General features: G+C 24.6%; 2 protein-coding genes across 4 annotated transcripts; both read left to right on the forward strand.

Annotated features, from left to right (window-relative positions):
• Positions 1-61: 61 nt before the first annotated feature.
• On the forward strand, positions 62-7411 carry LOC132922180 (protein ABHD18). Its single transcript, XM_060985545.1, has 10 exons — positions 62-813; positions 1478-1562; positions 1632-1814; positions 1954-2066; positions 2652-2790; positions 3151-3240; positions 3606-3716; positions 4790-5063; positions 5240-5474; positions 6511-7411. The coding sequence occupies exons 1-10, from the start codon at positions 722-724 to the stop codon at positions 6569-6571; spliced, it is 1383 nt and encodes a 460-aa protein (XP_060841528.1). The 5' UTR covers positions 62-721; the 3' UTR covers positions 6572-7411.
• A 1811-nt stretch (positions 7412-9222) lies between these two features.
• LOC132921808 (juvenile hormone acid O-methyltransferase-like) lies at positions 9223-17679 on the forward strand. Of its 3 annotated transcripts, none has more exons than XM_060985016.1 (5): positions 9223-9674; positions 14296-14471; positions 14530-14829; positions 15299-15434; positions 17406-17679. In XM_060985016.1, exons 2-5 carry the CDS (start codon positions 14367-14369, stop codon positions 17579-17581), a joined length of 717 nt encoding a protein of 238 aa, XP_060840999.1. In that variant the 5' UTR covers positions 9223-9674; positions 14296-14366; the 3' UTR covers positions 17582-17679. The 3 variants fall into 3 exon arrangements, with proteins under 3 accessions (XP_060840999.1, XP_060841000.1, XP_060840998.1); XM_060985017.1 differs by having other exon boundaries at positions 14301-14471; XM_060985015.1 differs by lacking the exon at positions 9223-9674 and having other exon boundaries at positions 14283-14471.
• Positions 17680-17772: the final 93 nt, after the last annotated feature.

Raw genomic sequence — 17772 nt, forward strand, 5'->3', positions numbered from 1 at the left:
TAATATTGTCCACTGTTCACTTTATCTTATAGTTAAATGAATATTCCTTAATCCTTAATTCCTTATTTTATTCTTATCTATGTACAGTTCTATACTTAAATCGTGGTCCATTTAAATCATAGACGACTATGATTTAAATAGTATACTTATCTGTGATTTGGTATTCTGGTCGAAATGGACCATAATCAAATAAGTAATAAGTAACGCCAAAATATGTTAATATATTATCTAATTCTTTGTAGTAATCATTTACGTCCGAGATTGTAATAATGATACCTATAAATGATAAAGTACATTAGTACATAAGTGTATTTTGTAGGTCCTATTATTGTCTAAAATTGTTTTCAAGTTTTTTTTTTTTTATTAGCTAAAACCACATACATTTACCAGCATAGCACGGTAATACAGTACCTATTTACTCAATTTTTATCTTATTTTTTCATGACGTAGGTATTTGAAAAGTATATAAATAACAATTTTTCAAAATATTTTTAGTTTTTGTTACCTACTTAGTTTAAATACATTATACAATAATATTTTTGTTTACTGATCTAAGTTTAACCCTTTTGACCTTATTTTGTTTACGTAAAAGTTATAAATCGTGTGTACCTATATAAGCACCAATGCATTTACGTTAAAAGTGAAGACGTTTTACTAAACCAAATATTATTAACTGTTTTATTTGTAACATAAATAGTATACACTCATCACAATAAATAATATGACAATTAATAAATTTGATTATATATACAGAAAATTGTTGCTTACTAAATACTTTGTAAATGGTTGGGGTGATCCTGAAAAACTTAAAAGGTGAGTAAACTTTAGTAATATCCTTAAAAAAAAATAAATTATTTGTTCATAATTTTACCAAAATAAATAATTTTATAAATTTAACTTATAAGTAAGTAAGACTCGATTACTATAATTAGTTCATTAATTTTGTAGGTTATTTTTTGGCTATTTTTCTTATTGCCGATATTATTATATTACTAATATTACAATAAAATTACAGTAATACAATTTTAAATAAGTTGTAAACTAGCTAGCTAACTAATTAATCTCTTGTTAATGACATCAACTGTTAATTTTTTAATTTTACTTATAAGTACCTCCACAAGCTTAACTTCAAGAGATAATTAATTTTAATGCATTTTTTTTAATAAATATTGGAATATAATGGATAATAGGTACCTTTTATTTTTTTAAATAATAAATAATAATAATATTTTTATATATTATTGTAATTTAAAATAAAATTGAATTAATTTTATGAAGATAAATTATTTATTTAAAAAAAATATATTTACATTTAATGATCTTTTTACTGATTAAATAAGGTATATATAAATACATATTATATAGTTTTCTTATAAAATTATACTTAATATTCTAATAGTTAAATCTCGTGATTATTTCTTTTTATTTCTGATACATTTTTATTTTAATTATTTATTTATTTGCATTATTGTTATAGTTTGTTTCAGTTTCGAAATCATATAATAGATCGAGACTCTTGTTTCAAACTTGTAGCATCTGATTATCCTGTAAAAATTGTTAAAGTAAATAATTAAAAACAATTAACTAATTCTAAAATATATATTAAGTAAAATTATTATTATTTATTTTAGAAAAAGGAAGATTCCGATTCCATAACATTAGAAGGAGTATTTCAATCACCCTTTTCATATTATCTTCCAAATATAGTACCAAAAGAGAGTCATCTTGCCCATTTCCAAGTTTTATTACCAAAAAAATGGCCTTCCAAAAATGTAAAACCTATGTGTGTACACATGGCTGGCACAGGAGATCAAGTAATTGCTTTACTTTTAAATATTTAAAGAAATATATATTGAAAAACAGGTTACTAAGAGTAAATGTATTGGTATACAATAGTAATAAATAATAACTATAATTAATTCAATATTTATTTAAATTTTTTTTTTGTGATAGCATTATTGGAGAAGACGGGCTATGTTAGCAAAACCGCTTTTAAAAGAAGCAGCGATTGGTTCGATCATATTAGAGAATCCTTTCTATGGAAAAAGAAAACCAAATGATCAAGTGTTAGTATACTATTTTATACATATGTATGATTATATACTAGTCGATAACACTTCCAAGCTCAATATGATAGTTTTTCAGATGAATATTTATTTTGCTTTTACCATATTAATGTTTTTTTTTTTTTATTGTATGATTTTCACTTAAAATAATGGTATAATTTAAATTTAGAATAAATGCTAAATTATGATATAAATTTTTGATTTACTGGTTCAAAAACTAGCTTAACACTTTGTTTGGTCATTTTTAAAATGTTAACAAAATATAAATAAAAAATCTATTCTATGTAATTTTGAAACTGTGATTGTGTGTACTTTTCACTTAAAGTATAATAATTAATAATGTTCTTCACAATATTTGGAAATATTTTCATTTTAAATTATCTATGTGTAACAAATTATTCATTTTGATAATATAAAAATATGCCAATATATTTACTGTGTCCTGTGTATCAGGAATTAATTCATTTTTTGGTAGTGATTCTTTATGAGCTTTGTAAAAATGACATTCTGATGAATTTTTTATTATTAATCGTTTTACTTGAACTATGATACAACAATACATTATACATTTGTATTTATTTACAGTAGGTCTATTTTATGCAATGTCTCCGATATTTTTGTTATGGGAGGTTGCTTAATATTGGAATCTCTTGTATTATTTCATTGGTGTGAACGTGAAGGATTTGGACCAATTGGTGTCACTGGTTTATCGATGGGAGGCCATGTAAGTATTTTCAGAAAATTGAATACATTTAATCAATGATATATATTTTAAAAATTAATAAATAATCATTTATTATTAAATAATTGCAATATTAATTGTGTTGTTATACTCAATTTTGTTATCCAAAACCATTGATTATAAATACAATAAATGTATTCATAATCAATGCCAAAACCAAATTATTAGATCAGGTAAAAATTATAAATATACATTTTTTGTCTAACAAATTGAAAAATTTAGTTGAAGGTCAAGGAATTTTATTTAACTTGGTACTTGTAATTTATGTTTTGTTGTATTTGATTTCCAAAGTTTGTATATCTAAAGTTAATTCTAATATAATATACTTTGAATATTTTTTAGATGGCATCATTAGCTGCTGCAAGTTGGCCAAAACCAATTGTTCTTGTTCCATGTTTATCTGGTACAACAGCTTCTGGAGTATTTACAGAGGTTATTATTATCATTATTTTGTGTATATCTACATATAATTTAAATTGTCTGACTATTAGCTCTTCTCAATAAAATTTAAGATAACAAAGCTAATTTATGAAAATGATTTAAGATTTTTTAATTTTCATTAAGTATTCATTGAATAGGCAAGTGCTAAATTCTAAATAGATGATTAAGAATTTACGAAAAAAAAAAATAATAATTAGTCATCGTTTGTCTATAATCTATGAAATAAATTCAATGTATATTTTTTTTTATTTATGTATGCGTAAAATAGTTATAGAGTATTCTATAAATTGTTTACATTAGTCATATGTAATTATTAATTTTATTTTTGAATAACTATGTAATATATTTTAATATAGGGTGCTATTAGCTGTGCTATTGATTGGGATTTACTTGAAAAACAATATAAATCAAATTCTGTGTATAAAAATGAAGTTGGAAACATTGATAACGAAGTCAACAAGTTGAAAGTAATAATTTTTATTTATTTTTTTTTTTAATTATTTAAATATTGGCTATTATTTTCATTTTTCACATATTTAATTAAGCAGACAGTCATTTTTATACTCAAAATAAGAAAATAATAATTATTATTAAATTTACAATTTTTATGACTTAAACTCCAAAATGGAATATAGGGTTTAATCTTATAATTATTATTTCAAAATCTTAAATTATTAAGCTTTTTTATGAGCACTTTAATTTTTTAAATGGTGTTTTAAACACTTCTGTAACCTGTACTTTGCTGTAAATCATTTTTCAAATACCATAGTCAATCATAACGTTACATTAAATTATTTAAATGTAAACATTTGATCTTAATTTTTATAGTATAAATGTGTGTATATCTATAAAAGGCTATTATATGTTTTTAACTAAAAAATATATCTGCCAGATTTCAGCTTTCTTAATTAATATTAATACCTAATCCTTTGGTTTACTCATTAATTTAGACCAATCTTTTTATTTTATTAATATTTAGTTTTTATAAAAATATTTTCCAAAGATAATTTTAAAGCAACAAGTACTCATACATTAATATAATTTAATCTATAAATATTAAACTCTGCATTTAAGATATTATCTTTAATTTTTTAATACAATCAGAAGAAAACAAAAGATTTCACTTTTTACTTGTCTTATAATATGGAGTGATGTAATGTATATTTCTTATCAAACATCTGTGTAGCGTATGATCTATTATTAGATAATAATCACCTCAACATTGTATCATTTACAATGTATTATTAATTATTAATTTTTTTTTTTTTTTTTAATTAAATCAAGTCATCTAATAAAAAATTATCAAAAAAAAACAATTATAATTATTTATATAAACAAAATAATAATAAATTATATACTTTATATTAATTCAAAATTGAATGAATACCTAAGCCTATATTATTTTTACTAAACTTAATTATGTGTCAATAAAATCTCAGGTAAGTTTGGAAATGACAACAAACTTAACTTCCAAAAAAAGTTAGATAACTTGCTATACAAATGCCCTAATTGATAATTATTATTTGCTTCAATGTTACAGGTAAAATTTAATGCGGGTAAACAATTTATAAAAGATATGAATATTGATTCACATTTTAACATTCAGTCAAATTTAATGTTTGATGATTTAAAAAATGATAATAGCTCATTAAATACATGTCAACCTCAACAATTAAATAAATTTAAATTAACCAATGCATTTGATAATTTGGAGGATCCGTCAATTGAAGAAAATAATGAACTTCAAATTAAAAAAGATTTAAAACAAACAAAATACATGATGAGATTTTTCAATAAACATTCAAAAAGTGAAGGTAATTTATAATATATATTTTATTATATATTTTTTTTCTGTTTAACCGACAACAGAGGAGGCTCTATGTGAACAATACTACTCCTCTGCTGTCATCGTCTATTGATGCATATAAATTCTATATAAGTTTATATGTATAATAAACATAATTATTCATTATGCTGTTTGTGATTTTAGATTTAAATTTAGAAGCATTGAGTTTTATGAAAGGTATTATGGATGAATGTACTCATTTGAAAAATTTCAAATCTCCTGTTGATATGGACATAGTAATAGCAGTTTGTGCAACTCGTGATGGTTATGTACCTCAACATAATATGGATAAATTAGAAGATGTGTGGCCTGGTGCAGAGGTCAGATATGTTGATACAGGACATGTAGCTGCTTTTATACTTCACCGAAATACATTCAAGTAAATTTAAAAAATAGGTTTTTAATTACCTAAGTATTTATTTTCAAATGAAAAAAAAAAATTTGAAGTAGTTCATAAATTAAAAAGTCTAATATGTTATCACGATTACATAAAATCTTGATTATTATGATTTTACAATTTCATTGATTTCTTATAAGCAATATATATTGCTAATATACAAGATGTTTTTTTAAGCATGCTTATCCCGTTTTTATACTTAAATTATACATATATTCAAATTCTGATTTTTACACAGTTTCAAGTTGTTAAAAAACAACGTTTTTTAAGTTTTTATTTTTTTGAATGACAACATAGTTTTAATTTCATGTTCCAAAACAGAATATTTTTTGAGTATTTTGATACATAAAAATTGAATTTAGTGCGAGTAGTGGACAAACATTTTGCGGGGTACCACTCCACTCCATACATCAAAACTTTAAATATTATAACTCATAAATAACTCACCCTAAATTCGATTTTTATGTAACAAAATACTTAGAAAAATATTCTGCTTTGGAATATGAAATTAAAACTATGTTGTCTTTCAAAAAAATTCAAAATTTAAAAATATAAGGATAAAAAATATATTTTTTAAATAAAAACGTTGTTTTTCAACAACTTGAAACTATGTAAAAATCAGAATTTGAATATATGCATAATTTAAGCATAATAATGGGGTGAGCATGCTTAAAAAATCACCTTGTATAATATTAGTAATAAATATATGACATTTAAATATTTAAAATATTTTCCTGGCTTTTATATTCAAGTTGCTTTTATCGAAAGAGTATAATCATAAAATAAACAAATATGCATATTATATTATATTGAAAATATTATAAGCTTAGGAATTTAATAATTTCATATTTCACAAGCACACTGAATAATTTCAAATTTTCAAATTTGCTTTACTATGTAATTTTACCTCCAATCCAAATTATATATAATAAATGCTTTCTGTGGTTTTATAATTTCAAAAATGTATTTAATTATGGAAGTTATGTTATAATTTTTATTTTTTTTTTTTTTTATATAGAACTGCAATAATTGATGCATTTCAACGAGCTCAAAAAAAATATTATGATCAACCTTTATAATGATAAATTGGATATAAGATACTAATTGTATTGTTTATGTTACCAATTTCTTATATTTAATTAAACAAATCGCTCTGTATAACATTATTTTTATAAATATGTATAGTATTTTTGTATTGTAATATTACATTTATCTAAACAATGTGGTCCTTGTTATTTTATATTCAGAGGAAGAACCTTAAGTTATATTTTGTAATAATATATATTTTTTTATTTTTTAAATAATAATGCTTAAAACCTTTTTTATACTATGTCAGTTGTTAAAACTCAAATTTATGGTGCTTAAATAAATTAAAAATATTCTTAATTATTAAAAGAAGTTCATGTCTTTACATGTTTTTACTGAATGGTCTAAAAATTGTTAGATACAAATTTGAGTTATAACTTGATAAATTCTTTAACAGTTTTATTTTTATACTTTCAACCTCCCAAAGGACCAAATAATTTGTTACCAGAATTACCCCATAAGCATTTTTACTACCGCAAAAATGTATGAAAGATATAAACACAAAACCACATATATTTTTGTAAAATTAATATTTAATGCATTCATCTATTTATTTTTCACATTAAACGAAGTGTCATCAGTGGGTGGCTTCTTCACTCAAGATTTTCCTCCTGTAATATTATAGCCTATATTCTTATTGTGCCTTGTGTACAGATTGTATATATATTAATAAAGAAAAAAAAAAAAAAAAAAAAAATGCATTCATCACTCTGCTCAGAATCAAAAAAAAAATGTTTATTTTATATGGTTATATTTATAAATTATATTATATTATTAAATATATATGTGTACATTCATTATTAAATTAAAATTTTTTTGTTTTTAGTAAATAATTCTTTAACATCAATTATAAATTTAATAAGTAAAACACTAAATGCCATTTCACTTTATCAGACTGTGGACTGTCATTTATGCAGATTAAGCAGATATATGACATGCATGAGTTGGTTATATACCTATTGCATTTTAGAACTATGTCTGGTGATTTTCATACCTTTGTAAATGAGAATAGGGGTTGACTTATTTTGCAATATACTGTTATAAAATTAATTTGAAACAGCTAGCAAAATTAATTGAATATCTTTTAATATAAAGTAAATTATACATAATTTAAGTTACTTTTTATCTATATTTTTTTAATTATTATTAAATGTTAGAAACAACAATATAATAGCATTTTGACAAAACCGTTCTATTTTTTTAACATATTATAATACTACACTAGGAATCTGTTATGACTGTTATGTAGAACATTTTCTTTGCACGAAAGAAATATCTTGAAAAGTTATTTGAAATCTGTGACAACAACTTATTAGATAGGCGCATTATTGTTTTTGTTTGAAATAAATTATTACATATAAAAAACACTTTTTTTTAGTTATTATTTAAATATTTTCTAATTTCTTAAGTATGCTTATTTTACATTTATACATAATATAATTCTTTCCTAATACCAAACATTTGTCATATTCTATTTATCTTGTATGATTTTAGTAATGTTTTGAACTTCATAATAATTAAGCTCTAGTAATATTTTTGAAAAAAAAATTAACTTAGGCACTTTATTTATTATATTTTTAATACACAATTTGTAGTACACTAGTGCTTTTTAACTTAAAATAAAAAAGTTACCTATTGGCTATTTTATAAACATTATTAAGATAATCAATTACGAAACAACAATAAACTTGTCCACCTCCCTCAACTTTGTAATTAATATTTCTATATATTTTAATTTTATAATTTCTGTCACAATAAACAGAATAAATCATTAACTTTGTTTAACAATTCTCCTTTAGGAATGCAATTGTTGGCTATTTAGCAACAACACAGAGACTACACCCATTCTACGCATTCATCTTCTAAATGACAACGGTGCTTATCTAAGTGACAGTTACAATATAGGCATATGTTTGTCGTGTCTCCAGAATTTTTGAAGAAATAGGTCTTGAAATATTACCTGTGATTGTTAGGATCAAACTCTAAACAAAGACTGTCCATAATTGTAAATGCACAATACATAACATAAACTCCACAATCAGCAGGTCCCCCTGATCCTATTCTTATATAGCTACTCGTATAAATAATATAAAAACAACCTCACGCAAAAGATACTAGACATATTATAATAGTCATTTTACAAATATGTATGAGACGTAGGTGTTTTGCACACATAATATAAATACATTACTTCCAATAATTTTAAAAATATACAACTTAGACTATGGGCCGATAATGCAATATAATTTAGATCAATAAAGAAACAAAGAGGGCATGGTAATGCATGATTAATAAAATAATTGATATTGTATGGTATTATAGTAACTATCTATAACTAATAACTCCTGTATTTAAAGCTAAAACGATCAATTTTTTGGTCAAATCTTTGTAATAAATTAATTACCTAGGTACACAATCTCAATGAGATATTTTGATGGTCTAGCTCTCTGCGGTCCGCCAGTTTCCGACCGTTGGTATACACAATTTACACGTTTATTTTAATTAATAGATAACCCAATGTTTATTAACTTAGATAAATGCTATTGCGATAGGAACCTCCGTGATATAATCTTCCACCATTTAAAAAAAAATTTAAGATAATCGGTTGAGTAATGTCCGAGAACATTAGCGCCAAGCCGCCAAAGGTTTCAATTTTCGATTTTACATATTAAGATACCTATATCGGCTATATCAATGGTCTTCGGAAAACAAAACGGTGCAAGATCCAAATGCTGGATGGCTGGCTACAGAGACGCTCGTCAAGATCAACGTCTTTAAAAACGCATTTTGGACGACTGCGCGGTATGACCGCCATGGTCAGACGGTTAGTGGTACAGGTGCAGGCGGTGAGCAGTATCGATAAAGGTGGTGGTGATATATGTATTTGTAGTATTTGTACAGAAGACCGTTCACAGTGAGTTGCATGAAAAAAAAAAATTCACTAATGTTGGAATGGAACAACAGCTATTTCCGGACACGGTGTAGAATGTGTAGATAGATGTGCGACATCAGCGGCGACCGGATACAGACATGAGTGATGAGTATTGAGTACACGACCGGCAAGGGCGGCAAGGCGAGTATTACGTAGCGTATCAGGCAAGTGAAATTTATATTCATGTGTTTTTATATAGATTTTCGGTAACTTTTTACTATATGAAGTCGATTCACAGGTACTGCGCGCTCTTTGTTTGAATCCGTTGTTACCATTTTTCTACATTTTATTATTTTACTGATGGCTTTATTATTATTATTATTTTTGAGCCATAAGCGCTAAGGTTCCTGTATTATTTGTATTATATATTTATTTGTTAATAATATTTGTTAGTCTTTAGTCTATCACCAGTGTAGTACGGCAACATTGCAATAAATTCCAATTCTCAATACATCACATTATGAGGCTACGTCGGTTAATTCGAACACTACTGATGATTGAGTTCAGGACTGTTCACGCACTCACTGTAATTATACATATCAGTGTATAAAATATGAATAAATATTACAATAACTAATAATTAATTGTTATACGCAGGGGGGGGGGGGGGGTTAAACCCCTTCCGAAATATCAGGAACAAAAAATAAATTACCCGACCTACAAATGAATAGTATAATATTTATGTACATTTTTTTTAAAACCTCCACCAAAATTTTTTCCTTTTCGCGCCTGGTATAGTAATGTTAAGTGTAGCGTAAATATATTACTTTATACAATATAATATTATATAGGGGAACACGGGGCAAAACAGATACTGGGGTAAAACCGATATAGCTTATTACGCATTATTGTATGGATGAAAATTATCAGTTTTAAATTTATATTATTCCTTATCCTGAGAAATGTTGGTATCACTGTTAACATCTACTGCAACGTTGTTATTTGAATTATTATTTAAAGATGATCATTTTGAAGGTAATTATTACTATATTTAGATATTTTGAATTTAAGATTTAACTATGATACAGCTATACTACAAGTATCGTACACATTTAGTATGAATCTACAACTTGTAAAGATTGTTTTGCACTCAATAAACTATTTTTATCTACAAGATTGTATCAGTAAACAACAATTTTATAAATAAAACGCTTTGGGGCAAAATCGATTGTTTATTAGTATTACTTTATTTCTACTTATTAATATCAATTTAGTTTATGTTTGGTTATAGATGAACCTATTTAATTAATTACGAATAGCTTGAAAATATTACTTTCGTATTTTAATTACCTAATACCTACTTTTATTAATATAACTTTTAAAAATGGTTCGAAATTATACTAGAAAAACTACTCGGCAAAATTGGTGTGTGGATAATTTAAGAAGTGCTGTTGAAGATGTTATTCACAACAATGTTAGTTATTCGAGAGCTGTTGAAATATATTATAATATATTTTATTACTATGAAATTTAATTTTGTTATTATTAAAAGCTTATACATTGAAAAATCTTAAAAAATAAAAATATTTTTGTTAAAATTATCAATACTGGTAGAATTATTTATAAAAATTTTTTTTTAGCTTTGATTATTATAAATATACTTTAATTTTGTTATTATTTAAATATATGCTGCATATTTATTAAGTTTAAAAGAATTAAATAAAATTATAAAGATTGAATAAAGTATCTATTTTTGTTTTTATTTAAGTTTTATTGAATATTAAAGTTAATCTCATAAAATATATAATAACAGTTAAAAAAAACCTTTTATACTATACAACAATTACAATACAATATTTATTTGTAAGTACTATAGTACTTGGTTTTGTATATCCATTAGAAAAAAAGCTTTTAATTTTATTTATTTTTTATAATTATTTTAATACCTATTACCCATGCATCGGTATTGCCCCATTATAAATCGATATTGCCCCGCTATCGGGGCAAAATCGATAAAATGATAAAAAAAGTTAATGGCTTATTAAAAATTAAATATAATCTATATTCATGTGTATTACAACTAAATATTGTAAACAAGAAGTTACTTGATACAACTGTACAAATAGATTAAGTATATCTTAAAATCCTGAATAATTATGAAGGTTTTCATTTTTTCAATCGGTTTTACCCCGTGTTCCCCTAATTAATGCTATAAATGATCATGAGCATTGTTCGTATTATCTTACACTTATAAGATTTTAGATTACACTGATAAGTAATAAATTAACCTTCCTTGTTTTTTTCAACGATTTCGCCTACCTACCTCTTCGAAGAGCATTTTAAATTTTAATTGTCCACTTGTAGTATTGTAATAACAAAAATACGAAACCAACTGCGCCTGTGCCATATGGACCTAAATAATAAAATACATTTACTGCATTTTCTTCTAGTTACACAATAACTTTCTTGTCAATATTTACTATAGTTACTGCAGTTTCTAATAGCAGTGATATATTATTTTGATGGTACTGGCAATCTGGTCTACTGCATTTTATAAATTGTATTACTATATGATATTACATAAACAATTTCTAGAACATGAAATCTTCCTATGCTTGGTTTGGCACTCTGTTTTTTATTGTAGATTTAAAACATGGCTTAGATCTAAAATGGGACAAGAACGTTTAAGTGGTTTGGCTTTTATGCATGTAAATATTGTAAATAGACATATTGATTACCTACTGAGCAAATAATTAATAAATTTGCAATGGTGAAAAAAAGAAACTTAGATTTTTAATTTAGAAAAATTCAGGTTAAAAATTATTATAAATACTAATTATTAATTACTATTGAACTTTTTAAATTTTTATAATATAATTTTTAATTATTATAATTAATTGTAAATAATAATATCTTATGTATGAATAAATAATTTAATAGTCTATATATTATAATAGGTATTTTGTTTCAACTCTGATCACACCTGTTTTTTTTGGGGGGAGGAGGGGCTAAATGATCAAGAAAATAATCATTTAGAATGTAAAAATATATAAGACTTGGGGTACTTAACACTATAGAGCCCCCTTTCCTTGAGTGACCCTTGAGTCGCCCCTCATATAAAGACAAGTCAGATACGCTACTGATTAAAATTACAAAGCGAAACATATTTATTTATATGATCTCTCATCCAAACACCAAATTTAGGATATCTCACGAAGATATATATTATTGTACATTGTACAATATGGAAGAAATACCAGGATAGTTATAAATAGTCGATTAGAATATTATGTGAAAGAAGTTTGATTAAAAATCAACCGCAATTTATTAAAATTTTATTAATTTTCATTTATTTGTACTATATATATTATACTATATCGATTGTTGAAGATTTTAAATATTTTGAAATTATACATAAAATTTTAATATCATTAATTTTTTTATATCTTTGTCGCTAATGTCATATTATGTATTGGCAATTGGATATAACAATTATATAATATTAAACTGGGTGGTGCTTATATCCTACACATTTTGGCGCAAATGATATGAAATTTTTGTACCTTTGGCGCTTTAATAGAAATATAGCTATTCATATAGATATAGTTACAAGAATAGTATTTCATATAATTTCATTTGGAATAAATATAAAAGTAAGGTCTGAATCCTTAACCCCACCTGACTACGGCCATGCTAGCCTAAATCCATAAATCTGCCACAATATAGCGGTTGCGTCCTTCGATAAGTGTTATTGACAACCAGCTCGAATAGTAGTTTTCGTGCATGTGCCATCGGAGTTTAGGCTTACTATATTATATAATATTATGTTTACTGATCGAAACCGGTTTGCACTACGATGAGTTGTATTATATAATATTTACAAATCCTCAGGTGTCTACGTATTATAAAATATATCTCACGAGTTACGAAAAATCACGAGATCGTTGATAGCTTAGAAAGCATAAAAAATAGTACCTATTACAACAATTTGAAAAATTTAAAGAGAAAATATAAATATATTTTCTAAAAAGTTTAAGTAAATTTTCAGAAAGATTATTATTCAAAATGTCTTATATACTAGTCTCAGATGTTTTATAAGTATGTCCATAACCCATAGACATGACCAAACCTATATTTCAGAGGAAGTCAATAAAAGTTGTATATCCTTTTCCTCCATCTCAAACGCTCAGATACTGATAATAGAGTCCCTAAAATTAATTATTTTACTTATTTTTAGCACTAGATACTTTGTTATTCATGAATATAATATACCCCTTAATATACCAACATATATGTATAGCCGTATAGGCACCTATAGGGGTGTCATATAGCATTACAAATCAGTATAGTCATATAAAAATTAGTAAAGCTAATTTGGTCAATAAGTAAATAATAACCATTTCATTTGTTATTTCAGAACTTCAGTAATTTGATTAGTACTTATTTTGAATGATAAGCTTAGTCTTGTTCGTGTATATCTGTAGCGGATTGTATTACAAGGCTTTTTTATTTATTATAAGAATTTAATAAGTTTCTATATCAAACGATTTATTTTTTTGTTGAGTATAAAAATACGTGGTAAACCACATAATAATTATTATGAGGAATAGAAACATGTCTGGTGACGTAGTGTAGGTAAGGTATATGACACAAATACCCATAATTATATTCATATTACTTTACACTAATGTATTTTTTTATGGAAATTATATGTTAGGAAGGTCTGTTATTTCTTTTACAAGATATATGAATAATTAAATATGAGGATATAACCGAGATTGGACCAAGTATAAAATAGAATGTTTTATGAAAGAATATTTAGTTTATAAAAAATGCGTTTTCCAGAGCAGTATATTAATAATAATGGTCTTCAACGGAAAAATGCCGAGGATATCTCTAATACATACATACAAAGAATGGTTTGGAAATCTAATGAAATAGTTTTGGACTTAGGATGTGGACCAGGCGATGTAACCTCAGATATTCTTTATCCTTTATTAATGAATAATATCAATCAGTTGGTTAGTTGTATTTAGTATTTTTTATAATAAATTATATTTATAGTAATATTGTTTTTAGATTGGTGTTGATAAATCAATAGAAATGGTAAAATATGCTAAAAAAACATATGAACGCTCTAAGATGAGTTTCGAAGTTCTGGATATTGAAAATACCAACGACTGCTCTTTTTATTCACATAAATTTAACAAAATATTTTCATTCTTTTGCTTTCATTGGGTTCGTAATAAAGCTGATTCCTTGAGTAATATGAATTTAATGTTGAAAAGTGGTGGAGAAATTTTGATTAATTTTATGTTAACCAATCCATTTGCTGAATTGTATACATCTGTGGATCCAGAATGGCTAAAATATGTTAAAGTGAGTATTTATATGTAATTGTTTTTTTTTCTTTTGGGATTTGTTTTAATTAACATAATAGCTTATAATTTTATATATTTATTAAACTATTTATACAGTGTTTTTTTTATACCTAATCAAGAAAAACTAAAATACTCAGGTTCTATCAAAATAAAAAGATAAAACAAATTGTTATTGATTTGTGTTTTTCTTATTGAATGTATGATCAGGAAAAGATAGAACTTGTGATTTACCGAGTATAACTTGGTAGACTGGCTTCATATTGATAGATTAACATTAAGTAATAAATTTAATTCTTTTTACCCATTTTAATAGATTTTGTGCTAGTAGAATTTATACAATATAGCGGTTCGATACTTGCCATAACTTGTACTGCGTATTATCATTAAAAGGACACAAATAAAAATTCAATTTTATCATTTTATTAAATTATATTTGTTAAAATAAACTTATAAATAATTATTAACAGGATATAAAATATAAGTTCCATAATTTGTATTCACAAGATGAAATGAGAGAAATTTTTATCAAGGCTGGATTTCGAATTATTCATTTAGAATCAAATGTCAAAAAATATACATTTTCAGACCTATCATCATTTTTAAGTAATTATAATTAATTTTTTTTTCATTATTTTATAAGGTTTAACAACAATGATTCTTTTACTATTTACAATTATTTACTCCTCATATTTTATTATTGAAGCTTTAAATAAAATCTTAAACCTGCTCTAAACCATGCACTAAAAATCATTTAAATCAGAGCTTGCGCTAAAGAAATATTAGAGCTGCACAGTGCACACCCTGTTTGTTTTACAGAAGTAAAAAAAAATAAAATAATAAATAACACATATTATCAGAAATATTATATATACGTATATTATACATCATAATGTATACAAATTGACGGTTTAAATAACAAAATTCCTTAAATTATCACTATTTTCCATTTGGTTTTGGTTAATTTGAGCACAAATGCACAATTACAATATTTGACGGCATAACACAGTGGTGATGAGTTAGGGCTCGAAAGTTGATGACCTTAAAATTATTAAAAAATATGCAAATATGACAAAAAATGTCCTTAAAAATAAAAAAATTACAAATATTTGTTTTAAATTAATAAAAATATATATATTTTTTAAATTATACTCTATTTTACTATAAAATTCTATATGCATTTATCAAAGCTCACAAGTTACTCAAAATATGATATAAAAATGACAAAAAATGTCCTTAAAAATTAAATAAAAAATTACAATTCTAGTAGATGTAGACGAGCACTAACCGACGTTTTAATTTTCAGCATTTTGAAAATACTACGAAAAAATAATAAAATTTAGGTACAATAATATTCAGTACAACACGACAGCGAGGACTGTAATCAGTGAGATAAAATCGGATAGGTATAGGTACTAATCTTAATCTTTAGTTCGTTGTAATTTTAAAGTTTTAAGTAAGTTATTGGCATAATGGTTGACAACAAACATTATAAGAAGTGAACTAATGTGAAATCAGTAAAAATGACTAAAATTTGGGAAAATGACTTAAAAAGTAATAAACACCAACAAATGCAAAAAAATGAAAAATGCATCAACTTCCGAGCCCTATCTATGAGCTATAAGATATCATTTGGCATTATTTTGTTTACCGAATTTATCTATTAGGAATTATGATTGAAATATTGATCATTAATCTATAAATATCAAGAGATTAAATCCACGGGATAAACCATGGTCATCACTACAATTAAAAATTCAAAACATATTATTTTTTATGAATTGCACAACATTTAAATAACGGCACATTTTAATTTAGAACTGCACATTTTTTGCACAACTGCACGTTAGCCTAAGCTCTGACTTAAATATAAATATATATAAAACTAACTATTCTCCTCAAAATGTTCAAATATTAAAAATTGTTTTAATTGAAAACTTATAAATATAGACAAAAAAATTATGTCAATTTATTTTTTTAATTTATCAAGAAAATTTAATTTTATCTAGAATTCAAATTTTTATAAATTAATACATTTTTTTTTCGTGCATTTAATTTAATAATATTGACTGTTAACAATTATATTAATTATTTACCACGATTGATACACGACTTTTATAACTTCTCTATTCAGTCCGAGTCAGATATATGTTATCTAGAAATTGTATTGATATTAATAATCATACAAACATTTGCTTATTTTGACTACATTTAAAACTTACCACTTCATTATATTTATAACTCTTTCATATCTATAGTTAGCTATCCAATGGGCAATGGCATATATATAATTTAATTTCAGGGGGGTTAAAAAAATTACCATTCTTAAATTCCAATTAATTATACAGTCAAAATTAATGCCCGTAAATCTGTTCAGTCTAATGTCCTGTTCCATTCACTATTAAAAGCTTATAATTGTAACAATATAATAATGGACACTTTATTGTTATCATAGTATTAAAGTATTGTCAGTATTAAATAACCCAAACATAAAAAAATATCAACATTTTTGTTCCAACTAATTTTTTTTTTTTTTGTAGCTTGATTATAAACCTTGTTTATTTATGTGCTTAATAGATACCATTAAAGCAGCAGACGATATGTACACTTTATTGCCACAACACTTACATGACAGATACTCCTTGTATATTAAAGAAAAAATATGTGAAATACAAGCAGTTGAAATATGTCCAATTACAGGAGTAACAACTTTATCATATAATCCTATTACTGTACATGCGATCAAAGATTAAAATTTAAAACTGGAATATTAAATATTGTAATACTTGTGGTTACTTTATAACTTGACTTTATTAAGAAATTAGAATAATAAAGTAAAATGCCTTATTTATTTGCCTACGTTAAGAATACTTTTTTGGGCATGTTTTTTACAAAATTCAGTGACAGTGTGTGGTCTATTCTCCTGCACCTATCAATTTTGGTT

The sequence above is a fragment of the Rhopalosiphum padi genome, chromosome 2 (genome assembly GCF_020882245.1).
Source record: "Rhopalosiphum padi isolate XX-2018 chromosome 2, ASM2088224v1, whole genome shotgun sequence".
In the NCBI taxonomy this organism is placed as follows: domain Eukaryota; kingdom Metazoa; phylum Arthropoda; class Insecta; order Hemiptera; family Aphididae; genus Rhopalosiphum; species Rhopalosiphum padi.

Coding starts and splice junctions, on each gene's coding strand:
- LOC132922180 (XM_060985545.1), top strand. CDS start 722: ATGACAATTAATAAATTTGATTATATATACAGAAAATTGTTGCTTACT. Junction 2,067..2,651: donor AGAAAACCAAATGATCAAGT/GTTAGTATACTA, acceptor ATTTATTTACAG/TAGGTCTATTTTATGCAATG. Junction 3,241..3,605: donor CTTCTGGAGTATTTACAGAG/GTTATTATTATC, acceptor ATTTTAATATAG/GGTGCTATTAGCTGTGCTAT.
- LOC132921808 (XM_060985015.1), top strand. CDS start 14,283: ATGCGTTTTCCAGAGCAGTATATTAATAATAATGGTCTTCAACGGAAA. Junction 14,830..15,298: donor AATGGCTAAAATATGTTAAA/GTGAGTATTTAT, acceptor AATTATTAACAG/GATATAAAATATAAGTTCCA. Junction 15,435..17,405: donor AGACCTATCATCATTTTTAA/GTAATTATAATT, acceptor TGTGCTTAATAG/ATACCATTAAAGCAGCAGAC.